We start from the raw sequence: 24,765 nt of genomic DNA, 5'->3' as shown, positions 1-24,765 counted from the left end.
AGAATGGAGGGTAAGTGTAGTAAAAGAAGTGTGAATTCATGCAGTCCTCTAGACCTTACCTAACAGATATAAAACAGATCTTCATGACTGTTTAAAACAAACAGCCTTTTTGCCCAACACAGCCCAACACTTTTTATGATTTTGTTATTGATGTACTGAAAAGTCAGTTGGTAATGAAGAAACCCATGCATTATTCAGACCATGAATACAAGTTTTACATCAATTTACTTGTAGCAGTGACACAGTGAGCTGTAAATAAACAAAAACAAACTGTAAGATGCTGTTTTAAATTTCAGTCCCTAATCATACTGCATGATTTCCTAGTCTTAAAATCTCCTCTAACATCACCTATTACAGTCTGTTATACTAAACTAGAAAATGACAGTGAAGTGACTGAGAGCACTACCTGCACTGTATAGTACAAAACATTGAGTACATGCAGAGAGCAGACAGGGCAGAACAGCATGAAATGCACAATGCTTCAGTCCTGGTTTAGCGCAGCATGCATTGGAAACACAGCCTGAAGGACACCAGCGGTTGAAAAACACACACAAGTCTCGCCCACAGACTCGGGACTTTAAGACACACCAACAGAACATGTTTGACAGTTTGGACCAAATTCACAGACTGGTATTTTCTATTAGTCTTTGTGCATCAGAATGTCATTCCAGGTCTATGGGAGATCTTTGTGCACCAGGGAGGGGTACTCACACTGCAGTGATCCAGTGATTTCCACAAATAAACATATGCTCTTTTTCGTAATGCTGGACTAATCTATGCCATACGACAACTTTGAAACTATTAATAATGGTAGACATCAGGAGGCACATGCACAGCCAAGTTGTTGCAGATGCTGGGAAATGATAATCTGCACAAAACAAAAACAATCCTGCACACTGCCGGGTCATTTTCAATTTTTTCATATGTTGCACATGTACATGACAGCAAAACGTTTTTGTTTTTTGTTGCCGTTATTAGATTAGATGATAGTGGAGAGACACATAGGAAACAAGGGGAGAAAGAGTGGTGTACGACATGCAACAAAGGTCCCCGGCTAGAATCGAACAGGGAACTTTTGTTGCTGGCAATTGGGGTGCCCGTTGTAGTCGTAATGTTGTCATGTTCATGTTGAAGAATTGGGAATGAAACACTGATAATGTTGAAATATTAAATACTTTTGAAATCCAAACATCTGTAATTTAAAAGGCTAATAAAGAATAGATTTCCATCTTCACACATACAAATAAAAACCACTAAATCTCACTATGCTGCATGACATGCTAAAGATGTCAGCAAATGCAGTAGACAGTGATGAATGAGCCCAGAGACTCGGTGCTTTGATATGTTGCCCTGGCTTTCACATACAGTACACACATGCACTGTTACTAGAACCTGTTTCTATTTTACTGAACAATCCCAAACTCTGGTCATCCTCAACCTGACGTTCTATCTGCTCTGGAATAATTATCCGTTAGCTGGATCACTGCAGAGAAGGCAACCCAGATACTGGTAATCTCGCCTTGTTCCACCACACAGACTGTAGCAAGTAACAAAACAGGTTTACATGCAGTTGAGGGAAAAACAACAAAAACAAAAAAGACATGAAAGTTTTGTGCTTACATTGGACAAAGAAATAAAAGAAAGAACAGACATGTGATATAAAAATCATCACTTTCTCAAACAACACAAATAAAGAGGGCAGAAGTGCAAAAAAGAAATCTGGAAAGGTGACCACAAAAATAAAAGTGCAGTGCCATTTTGTTAAAAAGAACTTTGAAAGATTTTGACTACGCCATAGCTGTTGGAGGGCTAGCTTGACACCAAATTACTGCCAGAGATACTCAAGCATGAGTCGAGTGCGGAGGGGGATGTCAATAGTGAGCATGAGATCTGTAAACTGTTGTGAAGTGGCTAAACTACCACTGTAACAGACATTTACCGTCACCTCAGCCTGACCAACCACTGCTTGCTAACGTTTTGTACAATATTCACAAAGATATTGTGAGCTTATATTTACTCTTGTTGGTGTTTTTCCTGTTAAATCCCACCACTTTTGTGAACAAAATGTAATGTTTCAAGTCAGTAAAAAGCAGAAGGTACTGTAAACATAAACAATACTGAATACCAGTCAAGTGTTCGAATTGGTATTTTCAGCATATTAATTAGTTTCCACTCTGACACCAAACACTTCAGACAGAACTGTCTACTCTCACAGCAATCACAAGCCAGATGCAGCATCAAGAGTTTCAATAAATCAATCAAGACAGCAAAGTTATTCCCAATAAATGTCTATGAAGTCAACAATTACTGCCACAATTATACATCCACATATCTTTTAAGACTCCACAATAGACATACAATGAGTACAAAATGTGTAATGCTGAATGCTGTGCATTTTAAGAATTTTATCAATCTATTAGAAAACAGAAATGCCTCCCGACATTAATGAAATGATATGTGCATTTCTCTACGGGGAGTCATAAGGCAACTGAGACATAGAAACTGAACGACTCACACTGTTGCAAACTTTGTTCTAAACATCCAATGAATGCAAAGAATTTGAGAAAAAAGTGCATCTGCAACAATAAGTTGTCTTTTGATCATTTTAAACTTACATTTACATTTAAAACTTATCTGTTGTCTCTATAGTTTTTTAAATAATTAGTAGATATTCAGTATTAAATCCTAACATGGCACTTGCATATTTCTGAAGGGGCATACTAATGCAATTGGAAAACTGGGAGGCTGAAAAATCTCTAGCCAACAAACAAGAAAAACACAGAACGGATCCTTTCCTTCTTGAAATCTCGCAAAGGGAAGCAGCTCCCGGTGAAAGAGAGACTGATGCTGGGCTCAAAAAGTGCTTCTAGTGGGTTCTGCTTTCACACCTACCCCGTTTGATCCAGACTTTTCAGTTTGATCCGAACCAAAATAACGGGTGAAACCTCCCCCAGACCACGGTCTGGAGCAAACAGCCCAAATTTGGTCCGACCAAAAGAGGTAGTCTCGGTCCGGATCATGCTGAACCATGGTCCGGTTTGTTTCTAGTGTGAAAGCATTTTTTAGATGGTTCTGACTTTTGAACCCAATAAAGGAATCTCTGGCAGGCTATCTTTGTGTTATAAGACCAGGAAAGTTCCATGAAGGACTAGCTCAGGGCTTAGTGTGTAGGCCTACATGAGATTGTGACGGTGAATGCGCTCAGAGCAGACAGCTGTCGGCTATCCGAGAAGAGAATAAATCGGCAGTTCACTTGTTAAGTGGTGTTAAATGTACAGAGTAGGTTTCAGTTGTTCTCTGAATAAATGCTGCAGCAATAAAGTTCCTGTTTCTTGCCTCTCAACAACGCTACAAAACAAGAGCCGCGGCAGTAGGGGAGAGCAGCAGTCAGTTGGAAAAACTTACCAATTCAAATGCAAAAACAGGAAACTTGGTCCAGACCTTGGTTTGGACTTTCAGGTGTGAAAGCCTCCTAAGAAGACTACTGTGAACCTGTGTGGAGATTTGAGTCGTCCTCTGACAAAAAATCTGTCACTCACTGAACCCTGCTTCTCTTACACCATCTGGACCCAAACTAAACCGTTTAAACTTGTGGTTTGAAACTCTCTGTGCACTAACAGCTGAAAATCTGTCCGCCCTCGTCATCACTGAAGGCATTGCACCCATCCTCATCTGCCTCCTCGTCCAGCTGGAGGCTGCCAAAGGAAAACTTGTTCCGGGGTAAAGGGGAAGTGGAGTTATCCTCCAATGGAGTACCAGCCATCACGGGTCTGCTGCAGTTTCCCTCGCTATTCTCCACCTCTGACTCACTGGACTCTGAACCACTGGTGGTGGAGCAGTCATTTACGTGAACTGGTCCCACATGTGTGACACCAGCGTGCCCTAGGCGTTTCAGCCCTGGACTGGTGCTGGACCTGCCTGCTACTGAGAGACCATTAGCCACCATGCGGCGCTCAAGAGCAGCCATACGTTCAGCCCGAGACAGGACAGGATGTGATTTATGCCCTGAGGATGATGTTCCCTGGTTGGGGACTGCCTCAGAGCGGTGACGCACTTTGTGGAGTTTATGTAAACTAGGAGAGCGGCTTGGGAAGGAGGAGTATCTGCCCTCCTCAAAGTGAGGGGGAGCAGAGCCAAAGCCGTTCTGTTCAACGTAACTGAGGGAGCTAGATTGATGATTGTCCATGGCAGGACTAGTGACGCCACTCCATGAACCCATATGTGGGGCTGTGAGAGGGTTGCTGCTGTGCCTCTCTCTGATATGGGCACTGAGGTCTGCCGCAGTGCCATGAACAAGACTCTGGTCAACCTTTTGGTATGAATGCTTGAGAGACTCGTCTAACTCATGGCTCATGTTGAGTGATTGCTTAGAGGAGGCAGGGGACTCCCTGTATAGCATCCTACCAAGAAACTGCTCCTGCTGGGCCTGCTGGGCCTGCAGATCCCTATTTACACTCCCAGAGCCAGACCCATGACGGAGCATAAGCTGATCTCTATATCTGTGATTCAACCTTATAGCCTGATTATATTCACTATCTACATCACTGCAGTCAATAAAGGGGATGGAAAAGCTGCCGCCTTTAGCAGCCTGAGATGCTGGACCTGTACTCAGATGTTCTGGGTGGGTTCGTCGTGTTGAACATCTTGTGTCCTCGGTCCTGGACACAGACCCCGTTCTGTCCCCGAGGCCGTTTCTCTGTTGAGACGGGCTGGCTCTTGCTGTCCTCGAGGCGGAGTGGTCTTCTGCACTCACCAACACCGACTCCGTCCAACAACTCTGAGAAGGAGAGTCTACACTGTCCCCTGGAGCACCACTCTGACAGAAAGAGACACAGGCAGAGAATAAAATAATTTGAAGAGTATAATTTGAATCATGCCTATGTTTGATTTGATTATTAATACTTATGGTTAATTCTGTCCGACTTGAAGGTAGCCTGTTGAGTTTCTTGACCCCCTGTGGGGCCGTGAGGTTTTTTTTGTGCAGAGGATACACATGTACAAGCATATGTGCTTGGGGTGGCAGAATACACATTCCTGCTGACTTTTGCCGATCGACAGTCGTGGCAATATGCCAATAAATTTAGCAATCCTCTCAAAGGCAGGAAAAAAGGAGATTCCTAGCTGATGTAAACGTTGTGTGTAAACTAGACCTGCAAGTAGGTGTACTGGGGTCCAAGGACTAAAGGTGCAGTGACTAGAAATTACCAGAATTGTGACACCATCTCCAAATAGGAAACAGGTGGTTTAACACCAGTTTCTTCGTATGCCTTGGCAGACTTAGGCACTATCCTATAACGCACACTGCGTTTTGATCAAACCTTGCATTACAATGTTTCCTTTTATATACTTACATATTGAACATACATACTGTACATATATTTCTGCAGTAAAGAACAACGTCTTAACCAATAATCTAAGCAGTATTGTTTCAACCTTTATAAATTGACTCAGTATTATAACACTAAAAGATGGCCACTGCGATTAGTAAAGGAAAAAGACTATAATGCCCAAACAGGTAACAAAACATTAAGAAAAGTCACATAGAAACAGGACCAGAGGGGGATTCATGAATAAAATTAAATGAAACAAAGCTAAGGGGGTTATGTCCTAGTTTGGGTACTGTCCTCCACTATTCACTTGAAACCTAATAGGCAACAATAAAATGAATATAGAAAGTTATTTCTGAATGACAGAACTATTAACTATTATGTACAGGATGCGATTATAAAAAATGTCATTAGGCTACAAAAAAGTCAGGAGCGTAATGTATTGAACACTACAGATTAAATAAAATAATAAAATGTTAAAATGATTTTAAAAATATTATGTTTTTGGTGAGAAAAGTTCAATAAAAATATTGGTTTGTACGAAACCTTGGCAGGGTAAAATTGAGGCTTTTGTTGTGTAAATGAGAGCATTGTGCTGGTGATCTGGAGATGATTGTCTGCTGTAAATGCACGAAAAAAACTCACTTCTGTTGGCACTTCATGGGGGCGTGGAGAAGGCAACGGTGACAGGCGGATGTTGTGTTGGACCCGACTGTGTTTCCTGTCAGACAGGATGTTGAAGGTCAGCATTATAAATTCTGAGCACCTTTGCCTATACCAATATGTCAAAAGTGTTTGCAGGCTTTACCTTTCAAACGGGATCTTTTTAAACTCAGACTCCCTCACATAATCAATCACCTGCTTCTGTGTGCGACCGCTACAGAGACAAATAAGGTAGAGATAATAATGAGATAACAATGAGCTATTCTTGCACAGCTGTAGTAGTGATGGGGAGACGCTGCTGTGTTACTGCACTACCAAGAGTCAGAGAGCAGCTTTATGATGCTAACTCACCTAAATCTGAAGGAGGAGCCTCGTGTGAAGATCACAGGCTTGGGCTTGGGCTTAGGTTCCTCAAAGAGGCGGAAGAAGGCGTGGTATTCGACACAGATCTTCCAGAAGACTTTACAGCAGTCTCGGCTGCCCATCAGAAACTCAAGAGTGTCCTGATATGAACTCTGGGGGACATATAAAATGTGCACACCAACAAACACTGATGGGATTTGTATTTTATACATTCAGTGACATCACTTACATTTAGATCTGGCCTCAGCTTGATGAGGAAACGTTTCCTCTTGAAGCTCAGTTTGCGCACTTTAGACCAGTTGAAGGCGTTAATCTTTGTGTGTCCCTGCAGTGATGAGAAATAAACTTTATACCTTAAGCTTTAAAAAAAAAAAAAGAAGATTAAAATAAATAATACACACACACACACACACACACACACACACTCACACACTCACACACACACAAAAACTTGGGGTACCTACAAACTTGTGGGACTTACCTGAAAGACCAGGACACCAGTGTGCGCCACAGCCAGGCTGAGCCTCATGCCCTCTCGGTCTTTGGCAGGGTGGAGGCGAATCCCATACATCTCCAACCTGCGCGCCACTTCTAATAACTGATGGTCTGATTCTGCTGGTGTTTGACCTCTAGCAACACAAAAGACAACAGTAATGAGTTAAAGAATGAGGCTGGGGATATTTTATGTAAAGCTGACTGTGCAGCCACAGCCTGACATAACTTATCCTTATTACTCTTATTTATTAACTTTGCCATATACCTTCATGGTTGTACAAAAACTTCTAAAAACACACAAACCACTGTAGTTTATTTGAGTTATTTATATACATCGTCCTGTTGCTGGAAATACTCCATATAGCACTAAATGTGTATTAATCCGTAGCTGAAAATCGTTTTTAACAAATGCATCATTTTATTTTGTTTCTGACACATTTGCTATAACCTACAGTGCCCAGCTGTTTAAGAAATTATCAGTCTCTTTAAAAAAGTAACTATATTTGTTTTAAATAATGAATAATGAAACTATATTTCTGATGGGTTTTTAAAGAAATAATTGGGTCAGGGATTTTAGGAGGTATTGAGTGTATTGAGAGTAGCTCATTATTGGTCTTGGTCTTTTCATACATTTTTGACATTATGAAAAATTTACAGAATAACAGTGACCTTATACTTAAATCTATATGTTGGTATTTGCAAAAGTAATGCAAAAGTATATGTTTTAAGAAATGGATGAGAGTAGGGAGGGCAATAAAGACAAAGGAATTCAAAGAGCTAATCTTACTTCCAGGTTATACAACAAGTGCAAACTGTAGCATTAATTATCCTTTAGCAAATTTTTGGACAAATAAATTAAATTATGGCTTATCGTCCTGCTGTGCGTCTCACTAATTGAGGTGAAAAGAACAAGTCTGAGTGGATCCAGGTTTCCAATGTTTATCTGAGTTTTTGGAGTGGTGGTGGAAGGTCGGGGGAGGGGTTGCAAATACTAACTTATTTAATTCTTATCAGTGGATAAGCTTTCCCGTTTCCTGTGTGGTACTTAATAAGAGATTTAACTCAGCATGGCACCCAGCCAAAAAACTGCAATTACAGTTATCAACAGAAAAAGCCTTTTTTGAAAAAAAGGCTAAGTGAAAGAGAGCCGTCACATCTAATGGAGCTCCTTTCATGCAGCAGCCACCCACTGTGTCTCCACCTCTGGCATGGCCCACTGTAACATAGAGGTGAGACAAGTGTTGGCAAAGCTTGGAATCAAATATGTGCACTGATTTTGAGGGAGGACGGTGGGAAAAGATCTGGAATGTTTCCAGTAATACTCCAAGCAGTATACCACTCTTAAAACTGAAGCTGATACTTCAGCACAAACACTCTGCATTGGACATGTGAGAATAGACTTTAAAAATCTGTGTTTTTAACCTACTAACCCAGCTCACGCTAGCTATGTGAGTCATTTGGTGAGTTTAAAGAAGATTTTAGTATTTTTTTCAGAAGCAATGCAGCCATTTGTTGATAGAGAGTAGTAGAGAAACTCATATTCATATCTGGCCAGATGCTGTAAAAACACAAAGACTAGCTTTTCTAAGTTGATGTATAATACAGAACTAAACAGAGCTCTCTTAAGAAAGAATCCATTCAGTCCATGGTTGGTTTCCTGAATGCGTCGCCTGTATAATAAAGTTCCCCGCAGGACATGCACAAGTTCTGAAACAACTGATCCTGTTCATGGGTGAAGAGAGTAATTGCTGTTCAGCCATGGTTTCAGTGACCTTAAGAACTGCGCTGAAAATAAACAATTACTGGATCAAAGAAATTCCTTATTTTAGATGTGTGCGCAGTACCCTTGTTCTAGAAACTCACATATTCTTTGAATGAAACTCCATGATTTTATCAATCAGGGGCATTTGATCTGGGATGTAATTGTTGTTGAGGAGGTGTGACCGGCACTGGCTCTCCTCAAAGTCCCCAATCTCAGCTGAAAAGTTGGGGAGGAGAAGAGAAAAAAAAAATAAGGCTTTTATAGATATAATGAAGATGACAAAAAAAACAATCAACAACAAAACAATCTCATTAAGTCTCCAGAATATCTTACATGCTCCTTGCCACAGATTCTCTGATCTCTATTCTCACAATTCATTTTTACTTGTAACATTCTTGTGATATAGATTATAATCTTTTGCAAATCTACTGTGCTTATAGACACAACGTTTCACTGATCTCCATGATCATGCATGTTGTCTTTGGTCCCTTTTGGTAGACTGTAAATGTCAGGTTATGAAAATTTAGAGGTTGTTCTAAAGCAGTCTTGCAAGATTATGTTCAGGCATCCAACCGAAAGGTATCCATAGCAACACACAGATAATCAATTTGCATTGGTGCACAGTGTGCTACGTATATGACAATGTTTGATGATAAGCTCTGTTTGGAAAATGTGTCTTCAAAGACAGTTATCTGATCAGTCGACTCTTTGGTCTTTTGAGCTAAATGAGGAAACAGCCATGAGGAACTTACACTGGATAATATGGGAGACCATCAGCGCGGCACTGGTGTCGTTGCAGGTCAGACGTCCACAGGACACATCCTGTTTGATCTGGAGGGCAAACAGGTACCTGGACACAAACACAAACAGCTTTCACAGATTCAATAGAGTAGATGTGGTAAATTCCAGCACTGGAGCAAGATCAAATGGAACTCAATTAGAAACACCACAAACTGCTGAATTCAAACAGGACATCCAAAGGAGATGCTATAACTACATTTCTGATTAAATATAATATACCCTGGCTCTTTTAATTTAACCCAAAGTCTTCCAAAAGAAATTGGCCGATGTGCACTTTTCAGTAATTAATAAGTCAAATGAAGTCATTTATCGAAGATTCACTGACTACAGTGCGGTTTCTTTTGGATGCAATTCAGAGTGGAAACCAATGTAGTTTTAATAAAATATGTAGTCATAAGTTAAATAATGTACATTAAGTAATTTTTAAAATTACAAATGAATAGACCACTGCACACCCAAAAGTCAGAAGTCCGTAGATAGTGTTACCATTTTCATCAATGTACCTAATTAATTGCTATGTGGCCTGACCTTTTGATGGAGTAGAGCCCGCTTTGGCAGGAAAAACCATCTCAAATATGCTTTTTAATAAAAAAGGTGAGGTCTTAACCAAGCTTAACAAAACAAACACAGAATTATCAGAGGGGCATTACTTTCTGTGCGCCTATTATTTATCCACTCTGACTCTGTAAAAACATGCTCCACAACGAGGAAACCAAAAGCAGAAAGTCATTATCTCCTCTCCAAAGAGCTAAATCAGAAACATGGCAGCCATGGCGAAAGTGCAAAGCTAGGGGGGATAAATCTTCTGGGAACTGGAGAACATGTTTCAATCGCAGTCACAGCTAAACAAAATGTAAATAAATGCACATTTCAATGCAAACTCAAGGATAGACATGATGCGGAGATAAAAGGAGTTAAATAATGTGGAAAGGAGCTCACCTAGTTAGCTCCTCCAGTAGCTGGGCATGGTCTGGGGGAAAGAACTTCACAGCAAACCTCAGGATTGTGTGCTTCGGTCCTGTGTGGGATAGATGAATTTTGTAATAACACAAAATGCACTCAGTGTTTATTAGGTATAGCTAGATAAAAACTGATGCAGCCATCCTCCAAAATAACCATGAAGTCAAATCAACACCTCTCTTAAAATGGATCCAAACTAAAAGTAAACATTCTAAACTTCCTGAAGGTAGGTTTATTGCAGGACTGCATTAGTTTTAGCTTCATGTACCTAATAAACTGACCACTGAGTGTAGGTCTCTGATTGGACTTTGCTTGGTTGCATAAAATACAAAACTGTATAGTTGCTCTTAACTGATTTTATGGCAATTTTCTCCAGATAAAACAGTAGAAAGACACTGTCAAAAATCATGCAAATCATTTAGAAACACTTACGTCTGAGCTGCTTGATGATGGGCTTGATATGGTCTAACCAAACCTGTGGGGGAAAAAATTAAAAAAGTCGTCACTAAGTAGCTGGTTTTAAGCAATAGCGATTCTGAGATGTATAAGATTAGGCTACATTTTACGTTCATTTTTCATCCTTACTCACCATCATCTTTTGATGGTTCTGAAACTCCAAACCAAAGTAGTCGCCCTCGATGAGGTTCATGTGGGAGCACACCAGGTCAACTAGCACCTTGCCCGAGGCTTTTTGCTGTGAACAAGAGGAAAAACAAATACTGGTTAAAACAACACTTGCCTGTAAAGTAAACATTCCTATTTTTAATCTGAACTTTCGTTCTCAGGGATTCAATTCAAGTGACATTTTATATTGTTATTTAAAGGAAGAACAACCATACTTCAGGATAACCCCAATCATAACACTTTGACACAAATGAGCAGTGAGAATCTAACTGCTTTGTTGACCTGCCAAACCCTGTGGAAGGTAACAACTCAGTGTGTATAATTCCTTACCTAGCCTTCCTCATGGCATACAATAGCACAGTAGGCCACAAAAAGATGTTTTTGATCTGTGTTTTCAGTGCCATTGCTGTCACGGATGATGAACCAGCAGGCCTTTGAGGCTGATACAGAATCAGGATGGAATAAACAGTCTCCCTGACCACTGACTCACACACCCCACATACAGTACATTCAACACTTTGAAGACCAACTTAACCTCCAACATTTCTAACAAACACAAAAACCCCAAAAAGCCACCACAACTTTGGAGCGAGAATGTTCCCATGGAAGGTCAAAGAAAAGTCAGGGATTTCCACAGAAACGTGTCTTCTGTTTAGGCGCTCCAATGAGACACAGAGCTCTGAGGGGCATACAACGAGAGTATTTCTGCATGGCTGCTTCCTCGTGACTGGTTTGCACCAGTGTGGAGCGAATCCCAGCTACAGAATGTGTTTATAGTAGCAGGCTTGGATAATGATCCAGGGCTGCATCTGAGTATGTTTCAAGGAGCTTCTCCTCTACTTTTGCACAAAAAGACAGTGAGTTACTGAGGCACACACTCTTACAAGAATTCCCTTCACATCTGCTTTTCATCTGGAAATAAAGGGGGGATCCTGTGTTCCTTAATGCTTAGAGAATACAAACTTAAGCTCCATCAGCTTAGTGAGAGGGTTTACACTTCCACAACCAAATCCATAATCTTCCCTAAACAAGCGTCCCAGCCTCACAGTTTCTCCCAAAGTCTGTCCTTTCTGTGTGTTACACCACTATCTGTCTCCAGGCTGCCTCATGCAGTGCAGAGGGCATCCCAACACCGAGGACCAGCTGTTTCCATATGGTGATGGCGCTGGTGAGGGAGGCCACAAGGAGGCTGGAGGTAAAGGGTACAAGGGAACACACACACACACACACACACACACCACACACCACACACACACACACCACACACACACACACACACACCACACACACACACCACACACACACAACACACACACACCACACACACACACCACACACACACACACACACACACACACCACACACACACACCTATCAGAGCAGACAAGAATTTTGTAAGATTTCTCTGTGTTGTGTTATCTGCAACAATTTTGACAAATGAAGAGGCTGCAAGAACAGCAGGGGAAACCGAGCTGAAAACAGTGAAGCCTGAATAGTGTTTCGGTCCCACTGTGGAACTCTCATCTCCAGCCTTATAAATCTGCTGTCAATGTAAAATGACCATTAGCCAAACAGAGATGGGTAAGGCAGAGGCAGATTAGAGCCAGCACTTGATTAAATGCAGCTGTTGCAGACCAGAGTTATGGTGCTGCTATTTGCCACTGCCGCAGCCAACACAATAAGAGCGCCGTCGTTAATGAAGCACAAGTCACAGAGATTGACTGCCGTCATGACGCAGCCACTCAGAGGACACTATGTAACAGTTCTCACTCTAAAGTCCCTGAAGTCCAATTCTAACATCTTACACAACTGAACTCTGGTCAAAAAAACTAAAAACAGCACAAGATCAAAAGAACACAAAAGTGCAGTGGAGTACGTATATAGTGATCATTTCATCGGTACTACATATGATCAATGGGCCTTTTTCCCAGCAGACATTTTGACCGGTCATTGTAGGAAAAGCACAGGTGTAACTAAAACATTAATGATGGCTCTGTTCTATCCAAGTGTCCAGGTAAGTCACAATAGTAAGCCAGCTAAACTATATCAAGCTAACATGATTTGTCAAATGAAAAATCTTACAATTTCAGTAAAATGTACCTGAAAGACCCTAAACTGATGCAGCTAAATGCAATTCTACGTAGCCATAATGACTAGTCAGGGTGCCTTTATTGAACTTAACACATTGGAAATCACACAATAAAGTACACTATTAATAACTGGTAATAACAGCCAAATGTCACAATACTAAGGGTCTACAGCCGAGCTAGAAGATGTGTGAGGCAGAGCTTTGAAATAAATGTTCAGTGGTAGTTTAGCACATTGTTTATATAAAAATATTCATTAAAGCAACTGTAATTATTTGACATAGTTAAGTTTTTACCTGATGATGGCATTAAATGAAAAGTTATGGGATCACGAATGTTATTACAATTCAACCAGTGGGGAACAATCAATTCTGGCCCAGATTTCATGGCAATCCATCCAATAGTTGTTGGGTTATTTCAGACTGCACAAACGTCCAACCGACCCACCAACAAACCTCACCATCCTTCTCCCAACCAACATAAAGCTCTAACTTAAACTGGCTTCTAATTTAAGTTCATTTAGATAGTTGAATCAACACCTCACAAACATTTGAAGGTAAAGGATAGTTCACTGTGTCAATTCTACTTTATTAAAACATGCGCTTTTATTTACTAAAAGATCCCGTGCAGCAAAACTGTCTATTTCCCCTTCTAATACTACTGTACTGCACAATCTCACAAAGCAGACACTGTGACTTCATCACCCTGACATGCAGCTGACACATGATTTCTCATCCCTTTCCATACATATCACGCGGCCGCCCCGCCAGAAGAAACGTTACAGTCTTAAAGAGACATCATGCTCAGCAGCTGACATTTGTTTGCTCATGCAATACCAAGAAAATGTCACCAATCTCCCGTTTATGACCTATCTATAAAAGCACTGGAGCTATTTTACACAGGAGCAGCCAATACCCGAGTAAAACAAGGCAACCTGATTCAGTGCTCTCAGTCCCAGGCCAGGAAGGGTTTAATGGGTTATTGGGTATGAACATAGGCATGTTTGCGTCGCTACAATGACCTCCACATGCTCCGACTGACAGAGGAAGGCTAAATAAAGATGACAGTGATGTCTACACACAAGTCCGCTTGGGTTTCCACTTCAGGGTAGTCCAGGGTACACCCCCCACCCCCAACCCCCACCTCTGGTGGGTAAGCTCATGTCAGCACAAAAAACAACAACCATAAAGGTCAGCGGTAAAGTAGCTTTGTGTTCTCTCTACTGTTCCCCTCTAGGAGTTGATGGTATGGTCCACTTCAGTTGCAATAAGCCAAGCCGGGCAGTGCTCACCAAACTCCTCCCGGGGGAGCGTGGTGTGTGGGTGGCATGGGTGGTAAACAGACTGCCAATGCCTTTAGGCTCCAGAGAGACAGAGCGAACAAAGGGAATAGTTGAATATGGGGGTCTTGTTGGTTGTAGTACAATAGAGGAGGAGTTTGTGATTTATACTTTTTTTTTTTTTATAAAGTCAAACGGTCAGCCATTGTTGGATAGGATATCAGCAGAGATTTAAAAATTGGATTCCATTTAAACTTGTCTTGAGTATTTGGCCAAGTTGGTGTGGTGGCCTCTGTCACTGCCCGATTTGAGTCGAGTGCAGATTTGAGTCGCGCATGCCCAGATTTAAACGGTGGGGGGGAAGATGGCAAGTCGTGCCCTGAGTGACCTGGTCTCGAAGAAGAAAACAACTTCTGCAGTTTGGCAGCATTTGGGGTTCCGACCTAATGAGAAGGGAGAGGTGTTTCGGTATTAGTGTTTGGTATCCTGTTTCTGAACAGTGTACGCACAAGCCAACAGTTTGGTGATGCCGTCTGAGCATTACGTCATCATTTTTAATTAGTCACGGTAATACCGTATACCGCGGTAAAATAGTGAGGAAGTTTGAATGTAAAAAAATGTGGATACCGCCCAACTCTACTTGGCACGTGTGAAGTAGTAGCAATGGAAAGCTCCGGGATTGATTTTGGATACTTTTAAGTGAACTTTGGTTCTTCTGATGACACTGCTCAGAGTTGCAGGGTTGAGATTACACAACTGTTTACAGTAGAAGCCAGATCCATTACCACACTGAATCCTCCTGGTGCTGTTATTGAAAACAAAAATAAAGACTGCACGACTGTCCGTCTTATACTCCCATGGGTTCAGTCACAATAAAGCCAAAAAGAAAAAAGGCCATTTAAAGTACCTTGGAGCACATGTAGGCATCTTTGCATGTGCTATGGTGTTGAGCAGGTGTATATAGTGCACTGTAAGGGAAGGGTAGGACAGAGAGGTCAGTGGCAGCTAAAGCTAATTGAGATTCAGGCCATGTGCTGCAGAGGTTCCCAGGGTGACTCGACTACAGCGGGAAGCTGACAAAGAGAGAACAGTGGATGGAGGCAAACCTGCTGATAATCCTGTCAAATTACCCACATACCCTCAAAGCACATATGGAAGTGTGACCATGCATATGTTTGCAGTAGCGTGTTCATAATTAGGACAACTTTAATGTAATTATACCTGAAGTAAATCATTTTACCATTTAACCTAGTTCCATACTCAGTAAAAGAACATCCAAAGCAGTGTTACGTTTCCAAGAAATGTTGAGGAATTACATTATTTAAGTATCAAATATAAGTATGTTTTCCCTCATTAGTTTTTTTTCCCCTTTCTTCCAAGCTGCTGATGAAGAATATCTACAACAACAAAATTGAATGGAAAAGTGATGATTGGACTGCCACAGCTGTCAGAATCATTCTGTCACAATAGGTCAGCCTTCAGGCCCCGAAAGGACAACCATGAAAATAATGTCCCCTGGATACAATAGGGGCTTATATGGAGGTAGCTCCCCTCAACAGCCATCTCCTCCTCCTCTCTTTGGACATTTTCCCCTACTTTGCCTGCCTGTCCTCGTCAGAGCCTGTCTGGGCTGCTAGGAAAATATTGATTTTGCATAAAGAATAATTAAGCGCCCTGTTGTGGCTGTTGTGCTGCTGAATACCTAACAGCGCAAAGCTTTGTGCGTTTGTGCGAGGACCTCCCGCTGTTGGGTCAGAGCGTCATAAATCAGAAGACAAATCTAACAGTGGGTTTGCATCGTTGGTGCAGACACTAAACAAGCAGCAGCACAGACTCAACCAAACATGCCAACCCACTTTGCTGTGCTTGCAAATATTAAGTCATGGACGGTATTATGTTAAACATACACTACAAAATGATATCATGTCTGAGCTGAACATGGAGTATCATTAAAATAAGCAGAGGGCAAGTGTGAGTTTTCAGAGAGCTGTAATTACCAAAAAGATTGGCCTTTTTTTTCCTTCATCTGCCTGGCAAAATCCCTTTCGGGGCGCTTTAAATTCTGGAGCCATGCTGGTTATTCTCCACAGCCTCCCACTTTCCAGAGCTGGGATTACTGTCACTTGAGGAGGGGGGGGGGGGATATGTCACTTCACATTTGGGCAGAAAAAAACACCTTAGGTTTAGCTAGCTAAAAGCAGACTGAAAAGCTGAATGGTAAAATTAAAAAACGGCAATTACAATATGACCACAGAAAGATACTCAAAAATGAAACAACTTGAACGACTTTTGTTCTAAAATTAAATATTCACCACAAAATATTGATACTCAACTTCCATAGTTCCAGTTTAAGTTATAAGTTATCTCATGATAAGTTGTTTTCAATCCGCATGCAAAACACATTCTTTCTCATCCAGTAGTCCAAAAACTGTACAAGGATGTCTGCTTCCTAAGCATGCTCCCTTTAAAATTATTAAGAGCATTAAATTGGCTCTTTATTAGCCTTGCATGCATGTGGCTGCAGCCACTGTGTCAGTGATCATCTCCAAGGTAGAACAAAATATATTGCAATACCAAGAAAAGGACATTTTCTAATTAAACATTTGTTTTTTTGAAAATATTTTCTGCTATTTTCTAAAAATAGTATATATAATTTTGAAATATGTAGCAAATTAATTGAAGGAAAATGAATAGCAACTATAGTGTCTGTGTCATTTTTGTGTGAAGGGAACCACCACCACCTGCAGAACTAAGAGACAGCAGTGAGTACTTAATTAAGTCTAACTGTGAGAGACAACTCCCATAAGGTCAGGCCAAGGAAGAGACAAGCCGTTCATATATAGTCTGATTACAAAATGTGTCAAATTAATTATTACTATTGTTAATTATTTGGATTGATTAAACTATCAGCAGACACCGCGCAGGCCTTGCTTCACCCTCGGGACAGATGGTTGTATTATAAAATACACCAGAGAGCTGAATCAAAGAGATTATCTAGTGGACAATACAGATAGGGAAGTAGAGCAGGCGGAAGATTACATGTGACACTTGCACACTTGCAGAGCTTAGTCTGAGAGAACAGCAGTCTAAATTCATCTTAAACTGACCACAAAATCAAGAAAATGAGGAAAAACATAAATGCTAACATACGTCCTCATCAGTCTTCTGCATAACAAGCTGGAAAAACTGCAGCAACCCTGAAAAGCCACCTCCAATCCACAATCTGTCAAAGTCCACCTAGTCAAGCACAAGCCGAGCAGGTATCCAGTTACATGCATCTATTCCCAGTGAACCAAGCCAGTACACACCAGTATCATTTATGTCTCCACTGAGCATGACACTTCCCCTACGATTTTAATTTTAGATCAGTTGAGGGACGGTCATCAGAAATGTAGGCGTCTGTAATTGCATGGGCACGTTTCTAAACCAACTGTTTCAATATTTGGTTGCCTAATTAAAGTATGTGACACTGCTGAGACTGTAAGACAATATCAGAAATCTCAAATTAATGTCAGAGTATGTTTTAGAAGAAGAGGAACAGCTGTTGAGTTAGCGATCTGGGCATTGTCTCAGACAGATCAGTGACAGGCCAGGTATACTTTACCAATAACTCAAACCCACACATATTCATCAGATACTAAACAGATGGGACACATTCTTGTGGGAACATTAATATCCAAGGTATGTTAATTAAGCATAAGTTAACATACCACATGCCTGTATAAACAGCAGCTTGCTAATATTGGAGCAGACACTGATCTACATAATCACTGTATGTGCTGCTGTGTGTGTGTGTGTGTGTGTGTGTGTGTGTGTGTGTGTTGGAGAGAAAGAGAGAGAGAGAGAGAGAGAGAAGGGGGGGGAGGACATAATTAGAAATAACTGTAATAATATGTGATATCATTAAGACACAGTGCATAGGCATGAATAGGAACATAAATAATATGTCCTGGCTTGCCAAATTCAAAGACATTAAGACGCAGAAGTAGCAGCTACAACAAACTGAAGAGGTTAGATACTAAAACGTTACGACTAGCAACTGTGATTCAACATTGGGTTCGATTAGGGCTAGCTTGGGAGATATGTTATATGAAAAAATATAGATTTGCCATATCGTTTTTATTAAGATAGCCAACACTGTCCATATCTCGGTCTGCTATCTAATAAAGATAATTATAAAACAAAAATAATAACAGCAAAATGTCCATTATAATTTCCAGAAGCCCATGGTGACATATTCAAAAACATTTTTAGATAAGATATTCAACCTACTATCATGTATGACAAGAAACCAGCTCACTCATTAGCTGGAACCAACAAAACATTGTAATCTTTGCTTGAAAAATTATCAAATTAGCTGCCAATTAATTTTCAAGCAATGAATTAGTCAACTAATTGTTTTGGCATTACATACTACAAATACCACAAAAGATGATTTTACCCATACCACCCACTCCCAATTTGGGTTGAAATTATGATTGTTCTCTTTTTTTATTATTAATCTCTCAATTATTCCTTCAATGTCTTTGATTTATCACAGTCTAACTTGTAGTCTGACTCAAATCATGTCAAGTTGGTTTCAATACAGGTTTAACTGACATACGATGGGACATTTATGTGCAGAATGAAGATAAATACATAGCGTCTGCGCAAAAGAAATCTTTCTTGACAGACATCACTCTGCTCATGGTTTCTCACTGTGGGAATCCAACTGCTGTTCTGAGACAACAGAATGTGGCATCAACACACTTGAAGGTGGAGAGAGCAGCTTCCTGCCTCTACACCTCACTCCAGACCTCCACTTGATGTTATTATGAGTGGGCCACAATGTGAAGAAGATGAGACTTGGGGAGCTTGTGTTTAAGAGTCTTTCCAGGGCTGGAGCAGCCAGATCTCTGGAGGAATGTGTCAGTTCTTGGTATTGTCCTGCCGCATGTTTCCTTCACCATAATCTCCAGCAGTAATATATAATGACAGCTGCACATGCTGCTTTACTGGTGAGGCCAATGAATTGGCCTCCTCAAGATTAGCCTTAAACTACTTATCCGTTGGTGCCGCAAATCCAGAGGCCCTCTGCCCTGTGATGTAGTCAAGTTACTGTTCTGATGATAGCTGTTGTGACCTTACATCCAAAGCCTGGTCAAATATAGACACATTTTTCTATTCCATTTTATTTATAGTATCACATCATAAAAGTTATCTCGAGACACTTTACAGATGGAGTAGGTCTAGACCACACACACTCTATAATTTACAAAGCTCCAACAATTCTAGTAACACACACACACAACACACACACCACACACACACCACACACACCACACACACACACACACACACACACACACACACACACACACACACACACACACACACACACACACACACACACACCACACACACACACACACACACACACACACACACACACACACACACACACACACAACACCACGAACCTACAACACAACCAAGGAGACGATCTCAGATGCACGCCAGACGCTCCATTCACCTCGATGTGTAGCCATGGCAACACACAAATGGACCAGCATGATTTACACCACACACACACATGTATTTATCTCCTGCTGATATATAATAACAATGAGCAGGGCATTGTTAAAACTAATCTACCCAGTCTGTAAACTGCGGCATCCACTGGGTTAAAATGTGCATCGATGAGTCAAATTTTGAAGAATATAAGAGGTTAAAAGCAATAAAAACTGATCCGACATAGGCAAATCCTTTGCTTTAATTTTATTTAGTCAATATCTGCAGAAAAAACCTCTCTGGGAATACCCAGAGGCAACATATCAATAAGTCAAAGATCATGTTTAAGCATTTTAATCTTTTTCACAATGAACCTCTAATTATCACTTGGCCAGTGTGAGGGAGTGCTGGGATTTCCCTGTCAGCGTATAGTTGACCTTAGAGCATGCAGATGTAGAGACAAGAGCCTCAGACCAAGGCTGCACTTCCTACGAACGAGGATTAAGGTCAATCACCAAGAAAGCACTCTCGGTTTGAAAAAAAGCACCAGTGATGTACACATGCACATTGAATTCAAAGTAGGTGGTCATTATAGTTTGAAAAATGCAGTATTTTTTCCTTTACATGAAACCTTCTCAACTTGCCTCTACTCTACTTTCTTGGTTTTACATTATAATAAAAAGTCTCTGGTACCTACTAACAGGTACTTTTTTTTAGCATCACCTCCGTCAAGGTTCCATGCAAGCTAAGGCGATACCAAAAGGTGACGCGTAAACCTGCAGACTACTGACTGGTCAGAGAGAATCGCCACTAATCACTGCGTCATCATTGATAGTGACAGACGGGGGTGTCCTGAACAAATCCACTGTTTTTAAATATTGTTTTTTTTGCTTCTTTCTTGGTTTATTTTGAAACTAAATTTGTCTTCTGGCTGTGGCAACAGCCACATGCCGAGAATCAAAAATGACACACCTTTGATGTTCTGTGTGTGTGTGTGACGTGTTAGGTCACTGCAGTTCCCTGCCGCGTTGCTATGATGACAAGCCGCGCGCGCTTCACGCATGAAGCGGTACTAAAATCTGCAAAGGAAAAAGGAGGATGGGGCACCGCGGTCAAGCACGTACCATGTAATGGGAAAGCGCCATTAGTGTCTCTGGCCACGCCGGGTGAGACAGCAACATATTTTAAATGACACACAACACACAAAACACACACACGGCAATCCATCCAGTAGTCGTTGCTAGTGGCTAGTGGAAGGATCATCAAAGTCTATATTTGTTGATGTAGGTTTTTTCCTCTGTTTGAGTTGATGCTGAAAATGTACAGTATGTGTGGACAGCAAAACTGACCAGGTACCACTGATAACAAAATAGGCTTGGGGATAGGAGACATGTTTTGGGAAGTATGCAACTGGGATTCAGAGACATTCGGAGGCACTAACTTGAACAGTTTGGTCCAAGAGTCAAGTTACTTTGACAGATCATTGAACATTAGCGCTCGTTCTCCACAGCGTGAAAATTGTGGACGCTGTCCTGAAGGTGAAATCTCATTTGAGGTGGTTCGGTGTAGAACTCGGGCACAAACACAAGCCGGCAAACAAATGCGAGAGCATGCACAGCCTCTGTGAAGGCAGCTGTTGCTCCATGTCTGCAAGCCACCGGGTCCAGCAGGAATTTTGGTCTCAGAGACTACAGAATACCAATTTCTCTCCACTGGAAGACCAGTAACCATGGCAACATAAGGGAAATTGTGATTCCTAATCTCGGAGAGAAAAAAAATATTGAGGAGTCATCTGAAGCTGAAGGAAGCATGCGGTTGAGGTTAAATAGTTAGTAATTATCTTTTTATTTTAATCATTCTACTGAGTAATGAGTGCTTCACTTTTAGAGGCACAACGTTTAGCTCCATTTCTCCATGTAATAATGTTGCTGTGACCATAAATGTTTTTTAGAGGCTAAAATACATAGGGGTGCAAATGGCACACCCTGTTCATATTTTTATAGCACACTCTGTAACATCTGTATGAGCTACTATGAAATTCGTGTGGCCAACTAGCAACGCACACACGCGCGCACACACGCGCACACACACGCGCACACACGCCACACACACACACACACACACCACACACACACACACACACACACACACACACACACACCACACACACACACACACACACACACACACACACACACACACACACACACACACACACACACACACACACACACACACACACACACACACACACCACACACACACACACACACACACACACACACCACACACACCACACACACACACACACAAATCTGGCTCTGTAAGTGTGAGCACTGGACTTTAGAGTGCTGGGGTTTAAGGGTTCTCAGAGACACAAACAACACACTGACTATTTTAACAACACATTAACAATAGATGAGAAGTGAACATGAGTGTTTCTGAGAGTAAGAGGTTTAAGGCACCAGCACTTCTCCCAAAGTGTTTTGGGTTTAAATGCAGGCCTGGGGACTTTCTCACCAACTGAGGTTAGCAAGTCGCACAACGCTGGCTCACCTTTTAACCAGGAAAAGATCTCCACGGTAACCTACATTGTGCAGCAGCATGGCTACCCTGCTCTACTTAAGGTTCACTTCAGACGATCGGATCACACATTATATGTGACAGAGTCTGACTACTAATATTAGTTGCATGCTGTTTGCTGCTGTGATAACCTAATTTCCCTGCAAGTTATGCAGGAAAGTTATCATAAGTTATCATATTATATACATTGCCATTGATCTGTTAATGCTTTATGTGATTGGTTGTGTGTTATTTAAAGCACAAAAGAGCAGTAAGGGCCTAACAGAGTCACAATTCTCTACTAATAATAATAATAATTTGATTTAAACCACATGGTTCACATTTGACTGTGCGGTGTAATCACTTTACTTAAATAATTTTGGTGTAATTTCACTAACCAAATATATCTTTATTAGGCTGAATGTTTACATGCTGTCTCTCCGTTTAAAAGGAGGTCAACTGAGCGTATGTGAGTGAGCTCCCAGACAACATTCCTGTGTGATGGATTTAAATGAAATAAAGCAAGTGAGTCACACTAAAACCACAAGACCCGTATCTCCATCTGAATGTAAAAACTAGATGATTAGACAATCCATCCACTACTCTGAAAAAGTTAGACTATGGGCCCTATTTTAACGATCTAAGCGCATGGTGTGAAGCGCCTGGCGCAGGTGTGTTTAGGGCATGTACAAATCCACTTTTTTGTACTTGGTGTCCTAATTATAACATAGGTGTGTTTTAGGCATAACATGCAACCAATTACGGGGTCATCACCCATTCCTTTTAAAAGCCAGGCACGTTTGTAACTTGCCGCAGTGCTATTATGAAGGCGGGGGAAGGAGAGATTTTCATCAGAAGAAACTGATCTGCTGGTGTGTGAAATGAAAGCGTGCGAACAGCTCAGTTTCTTCTCCTGAAAATCTCTCCTTCTTGCTTAGCATGTCTGCCATCATAATAGCAATGTGCCAAGCTACAAAAGTCATATCATAATACTAATTCACATTGTAATATTTGTATTAATAATATTTTGCATGTCTGTGTGCTGCTGTGCGTCCTTGTGTGTATAACAAACATAGTGTGCGCGAGCTGAGCCTGGGCGCATTTTATTAAAGCGCTGTTAAAATAACAATGAAATGGCACAATCACTTTCTGCTGCTTCAAGATAGCAATATGCTAATAATGCCCCTGAACACACCTCCCTGTAAGGCCAGCACACCCATAGGTGCACATATCGGTGCAGGTGCATTTGCTATTTAAATGACGTGGACGCTGGATGAGAAACTGACAACTGCGTTGGTCTTCAACTAGCAAAGAAACTTGCGTCTGGCTTTGCGCCACGCCGGGTGCAAGATAGGGCCCTATCGGTCAAATACGCATGTATACACAAATGAGATCATTTGTAAGAAATCCAATCTGTGCACAGCATAATGCTATGATCATATTTTGCATCAAATATTATCATCTTGAACTGTGAGGTGAGTTGCAGTATGTGAATTGAACTAAAGATGTGTCAGCCCTTAACATGGTTGACAAACTTACAGTATTTAACTTCTGCGTCTCACAAGGACACAAAACAGGAAGGATTCATTATGACTCTGACAACAGCCCCTGTGGTAGGGAGCTATTCTGGAAGCCCTCTGAAGCAGTCATTTGTTGCAGTTGAGAGCTGAAATGCCCAGGACAGACCAACCCCACTGTTTGTGTGACAGTGGACGTCCCCTGGGAAACATCCTTTGATATCTAATAAGGGGCATTCCCACACTGGCCACCATTGACAGAGCTTTGAATCTGTTAGCGCTGGACCTCCGCGCATAACTTATCAAAAAGGGACAGCTAGAGAAAAGCTCAACAGTTGGGATGCCCAGGCTAAACCTCAAAGGAGCCCAAACATGCCTGAAGAGAGGAGGAAACCAAAAACAAGTCAGATTAAATCTTCTGGTTTGCTATTCTCTATGGTAGTTATGCAACAGTTCCACTTTAATAATGAGAGGAGAGAAGCCAATACTTATCTAGCAGGCAAAATTTGAGCTGTTTAAGATGCCATTCTTTACACAAAAACACCAACACACACACACCCCCAAAACACACACACACACACACAAAACCACAAAAACACCACCACACACCCACACACACAACACACACACCCCACCCCCACACCCACACACACACACACACCAAACACACACCCAACCACCAACCCCAACACACATCTTCCCCCCCACAATTCCTCGAACAAGAGACCCCAAATTCAATTACTGCTAGGCAGCAGTGGAGGGCAGACTCAGCTGCACAGGTAAGTGAAGGAATTCTGATACCAACATGTCAAGCAAATGCACCATGGGAGTGTCT

The 24,765-nt window shown here is 41.4% G+C and overlaps 1 protein-coding gene across 1 annotated transcript in view; it reads right to left on the bottom strand.

Moving 5' to 3' along the window:
* Positions 1-24,765, bottom strand: part of LOC116698316 (FERM, ARHGEF and pleckstrin domain-containing protein 1) — a 53,753-nt gene that overhangs the window by 13,563 nt on the left and 15,425 nt on the right. Inside the window, 11 exon segments of the mRNA XM_032530179.1 lie at positions 4,603-4,816; positions 5,973-6,048; positions 6,136-6,204; positions 6,342-6,505; positions 6,583-6,678; positions 6,835-6,982; positions 8,712-8,826; positions 9,363-9,460; positions 10,351-10,429; positions 10,804-10,846; positions 10,961-11,065. Coding sequence (XP_032386070.1) covers positions 4,603-4,816; positions 5,973-6,048; positions 6,136-6,204; positions 6,342-6,505; positions 6,583-6,678; positions 6,835-6,982; positions 8,712-8,826; positions 9,363-9,460; positions 10,351-10,429; positions 10,804-10,846; positions 10,961-11,065 — 1,207 coding nt within the window.

This window comes from Etheostoma spectabile, chromosome 11 (genome assembly GCF_008692095.1).
Source record: "Etheostoma spectabile isolate EspeVRDwgs_2016 chromosome 11, UIUC_Espe_1.0, whole genome shotgun sequence".
NCBI lineage: Eukaryota > Metazoa > Chordata > Actinopteri > Perciformes > Percidae > Etheostoma > Etheostoma spectabile.
Note: the sequence above shows the minus strand (reverse complement) of the source record. Positions and strands in the feature narration are given on the sequence as shown.